Source organism: Pygoscelis adeliae, unplaced genomic scaffold (assembly GCF_000699105.1).
Source record: "Pygoscelis adeliae isolate BGI_AS28 unplaced genomic scaffold, ASM69910v1 Scaffold346, whole genome shotgun sequence".
Classification (NCBI taxonomy): Eukaryota; Metazoa; Chordata; class Aves; order Sphenisciformes; family Spheniscidae; genus Pygoscelis; species Pygoscelis adeliae.
The window spans coordinates 128,906-133,589 of NW_008824902.1; the positions used below are offsets into that span (position 1 = coordinate 128,906).

A 4,684-nucleotide genomic window follows, 5' to 3' on the forward strand; every position below is an offset into this window, starting at 1 on the left:
ACCCGGCCTGTGCCCGGGCCCCGAGGAGGCTCCTCGCCCAACCCCGGGCCTCCCCGCCGGGGCTCGCTGTGGCCCTATCCTGTATCCCCTTGGGGTGCGCCGGGCCGGGCCCCGTGGGGCTGGGGAGATGGCACGGGGATGCTCTGCGGCAGGACGTGCTGGGGGACGGCGTCCTGGCTGGCGCTTCTGGGGCAGGACGGAGCGTCCCGGTAGCGCCTTTGGCCTCAAAGACTTTCACCTGAAGAACTGAGAACCAGAGCGTGTTCCCCAGCAGAGCGCCAGGGTGGAAGAAGAGCTGGCTCCCCAGCGAGCCACGGCCCCAGTGAGCCTCCCCAACGGCACTCGGAGCAGCAGTGAGGATGGAGCTGGGGTTGACTGGACCCGAGTGGGGTGCTGGGGCAGCCCAGCTGTTAATCCTTCCACCGGGGTCTTGGCTTGGCTGTTCTGGTGTCGTAAAAGGAGCTGATGGGTCTGAAAGATGAACGGCAGATCTGCGAGAAGAGTTGAGACAAGCCTGGAATGCCTCCAGGTCCGGGCTGGGAATGAGGGGCGGCAGGAGTGGGGAAGCCCTGTGGCGCTGTGCCAGCCTGCTGTCTCCCTGCCTGGCCAGGCTGCGGATATCTCGTGAGCGGCAGAGTTCAGCCCCACAGCTCCACATCAAAACCCTCCCTATGTGATTCCCTGCGATGCGGCTTCTCTTTCTCATTGCTGTGTGCTCCCCACTGAACGGGTGTGTGACCTCCAGTGGCTCCTAGGCAGTTTGGGGGTATTAACAGCAAATTGTTGGTCTGATTACAGTTTTATCTAATAATTTTTCCTTGACTCTTAGCGGTTGTACCCAGCAGATAGCGGCACTTATCTGTCCTTGCGTTGCTTTCTTGCTGCAGTCCTTAAGTTTTGTATTAGGCAAACTTCGTCGATGACAAATCGGACCCTCCTGCTCTTCTGTCTTGCCCGGGGCCCTTCTCAGCATAGCAGGGATTGCACTGCGAGGAGGACATTGATGGGGACAAATGCCACCGTCCCCAGATAATGATGCCTGCATGGAGATGTTGTGTCACCGATGCAGGTCGAGGGCTTTGGCTGCCATACCGGCCTGGCCGGGTGCCATTCCTGGATTTCTCCCGTGCAGCAAGTCTGGGAGTATTTGGCGGCTTCTTCCTGACTTGAATCTCTGTTTCTGCTCCATTCCTGAGCTCTGAGAGACAGCTGTATGGAGTGAGGTGGTTGCAGTGCCTACAGAGGAATCTTTCCCACCCTGGTCAAGACATGGAATAGTCCTCATCGCATACTGAAGGACAGACCTGGGAGCTTTTTCTTCCAGTTCCAGATACATTTCAGAAAAAAGTATCAAGAAAAGAGGATGGGCAAAGAATTTACGTGTTTTGAACTAATTGGGCAGTTCTTGTCTCCTTGCTACGTATTGATAGTTCATATTTGTTCCACTCACCCCAGGTGTTCCACCTTTATTTTATTTCTCTGCCAAAGGCTGAGAGTGTGGCCAGGCTGCCTAAAACCAGATCGAGCTGTGCTGACCGCCTGTCAGTTCCTGCGCTGGCGGCCAAGATCTCCCCAGGTCTCGCTGCATAATTCTCCTGTACCTTTTCTCCCACCGTGAAGCTCAACTGAGAATGCTATCCCTTCGGTTTGCTGCCTGCTTGGATCTGCAGGAAGGTGCTTTAGACCTCCTCACTGAAAGGACCTCCCCATGCTTTAGCTGGTTGCTTTTAACCCAGACTCGATCTCCTACTTTAGTTTACGCTGCGATACAGCTGCTCCTGTAGCCCAGACAATGGGAAAGTAAAAATCAGGGGCAGGAACAAGAGCAGGGACTTCCCAGCTTCATTGCTGGGGAAATAACAGAGCTGCGTAGTCCGCTGTTGCTGTGCAGCAGGTCCCCTTCAGTGGCCTGGGGACTCTGTCAGGGCAGAAGAGTCAATATCCTTCGATAGCGATGGTGACTCCACGCTCTGGACCTTTCGCCCTTTGGTGTGGCCCCGGCACTCTCTGGTCACAGCCAGGTCAGCCCACCCGGGGCGAGCACCAAGCCAGCCCTTTATTTTAGATGTCTCCGGTGTGCTCTCTCCATGGCAGAGCTGCAGCCCTGGATTTTCTGCCTAACCACGCTGGAGTCCCTCACCTCGTCCGATGCCTGAGAGCGGTGAGAAAGTCTCCTGTGAACTCGAACGCATGAGCCTTCAGTCCCCAGCCCAGCCCGCGTGTGCGTGGAGGGAGGCATTTGCTGTGGCGCAGAGCGAGGTGGTGGCTGGATTCCAGCTCTCCCGCGGCTTGGTCCGGCACCCTGCCACCTGTGAGGTCTGCCTCTCTCCTTCCCTGCCACCTCGGGAACGGGAACGCACGCCGGAGCTGCTCTGCTGCTCTTGCAGGGCAGCGCTCTGCTTAGTTGAAGGATCATTTTGGGCAGCCGTGCACTTCTCACGCCTTCTCTGTTCAGCGTGGAGCGCAGTTCAGCACCGCAGCCATTGAATTGAAATGACTAGCCCCAGCACAAATGCCAGGCACAAATGTAATCCCGGGATGCAGGTGGAATTTGCTGACGCATCCCCACAGTGGGTGGTTTCTCACTGGTATCTTTTTTTTGACCTGAGTGGCCAAGCAAAACCTTGGTGTCTTGATTAGGAGAGATATTGGTTGTCATCCTGTGCCTCTGGTTTTGCACCCAAAACGTGGTTCTGCAGGACGATACTGGAGCTGAGAGGGAAAAGCGATGCGTAAATGCATGGCAAAGCGGCACGCCAGGCTGTTGGTCCCTGTGCTGCCAGCATTTCTGCGGTGGCTGAGCTGCCTCTGAGCTGTCTTGTCCTCATGGTTGACTTCTCGTGGCCAGCAGGACCCGCTGCTCTTCAGCTTGAACTCGTGGATAGCCTTGGGTGCTGCTTTGCCTCGGTGCGTGACCACACGAGGCCACTTGTTTCCTGGAGCTGATGTAGGTGAGGCTTGTTTCCATGCTGTTGAGACACAAGAGTTTGTACCTAGCTACCAGGAGTAAGAGCAGCTTTAGGCACTCTCAGTCAGTTGGTTTCAGATCAATGCGCTTGATCTTGTTGAAAGCTTTTTAATTTTTTTGAAGGGGCACAAACCCTTATTTTGAAATGTATATTGGTTTTAAAACCTGTTTATTTTGCGTTGTTAACTCGCTTGTTCAAGCTTTAATCAAAAGCCCCAGAGCTGCAAGTGAGGAACTAGTCTCATTTAGAAAAAGATGTTATCCTTTCTAATTGTAAACAGCAGAAATTGCACCCTGCAATGGCATAGAAAATAATAGTAAATCACAGTTGTCTGAACCCCCTCCTCGCCCCCCGCCCCCATTGTGACTTTGGGCTGCGTGAGGCTGACAGCACATCATCAGGTCAGCTTACGGCTCTTTTGCAAGCTCTTGTTATTTTAAGCATGTCACCACGGCTGCGTTTAAAATAACCTCCCCAGCCAAACTCACGAGACGGAGGGATGATGTGCACACCTGGGCTCTTACGGTCTCGTCTTTTCCTGTTAGAAATGGGTCTGCGAGGAGCTGCCACACTGCCGTTAGGGGAGCGCACGCCGCAGGGAGGCTGGGGCTGGAAGAAGGGACTTCCACTGACGCTTAGTGGGGTGCACACGGGCTGGGGCGCGTGGTGGCCTCTGCGCACCTGTGATGTGACATTCGTAAAGGCTGTGGCAGCGCTCCAGCTGACATCCCGAAGCTTGTGACCAGGCTGTGCGATAATAAAAGGTGCTAGCGAAATAATTGTAAGCGAGTGTAGCTGTACAGTCACTCCAGCAGTGACAACTTTGGCCTCTATATTGTGTGTCAGTAAGTCGAAGCCAAAATCCATTAATTACTAGTAATGATGTTTGGGTTTGACTTCCAGCCCAGCCAGTTCACCCTGGGCTTTTCCCAGCTCATGTTTCTACAATAAAATTTCCAAGTGTAGTTTTATTGAACAGACTCCTGCTCCTTTGCTGTAGGGTTGGGTCAGCAGAACTGGGGATTGCATCAAGCTGTGACCTTCCTCCACCCCAAAACTCTGGCCAAGTTAAACATAAAGGGGAAACTTCCTTGACTGGTAACCAGCGGGGATTTACCTTGGGGCAGGTGACATGGTTCGTGCCCAGAGCCACAGGGACGTGGCAGCTGCTGTCCTGTTGTGCCCACAGTCTGGCATGTGAAGGTGCCTCCGTCTCCACCGGTTCTCCTGGATGTTCAGCAGCTGCTTTGCCAAGCTGTGCTCACAGCGAGAACAGGAGCCGGTTTGCAGGCAGACATCAGAGGTGGCTGTGCTGGCACGCAGGAGGTGGGACAGGAGTGTGGACACGGGGAAGGACAGGCAGCATAAGCTGGTGCTGCCAGTCTGGATGCATTCTGACCTGCCCCTTGCGGGGGCACGTCCTTCCTTTCATCCTTCCTGCCCCTATCTCTGAGCTCCTGTGTCTCCACAGGGAAACAGTGGTGGTTACTAGCCGTTGACCGGCACAGTCCTCGCCTGGAAACTGTACAAAGGGCCCTGCCGTTTCTGCAGCCTCTGCTTCCAGTGCACCCCTGCCCCGTGCCCGCCCAGCCGCTTCTGCAGCTCCGCGACAAAACCGCTCTGGAGAGGGGCAAGCTCAGCACGTTCTCCCTCTGCCACTGCGGGGCTGGGGACCAGCCCTGGCCGAGCAGGCTGTGGCGGCTAAGGCCATGCAA

General features: G+C 55.2%; 1 protein-coding gene across 1 annotated transcript in view; it reads left to right on the forward strand.

Moving 5' to 3' along the window:
• STK36 (serine/threonine kinase 36) overlaps positions 1 to 4,461 on the forward strand; it is a gene marked incomplete at its 5' end in the record, with an annotated part of 17,794 nt that extends 13,333 nt beyond the window's left edge. The window contains one exon of the mRNA XM_009324861.1: positions 4,441 to 4,461. Coding sequence (XP_009323136.1) covers positions 4,441 to 4,461 — 21 coding nt within the window. The remainder of the gene's footprint in view (positions 1 to 4,440) is intronic.
• Positions 4,462 to 4,684: the final 223 nt, after the last annotated feature.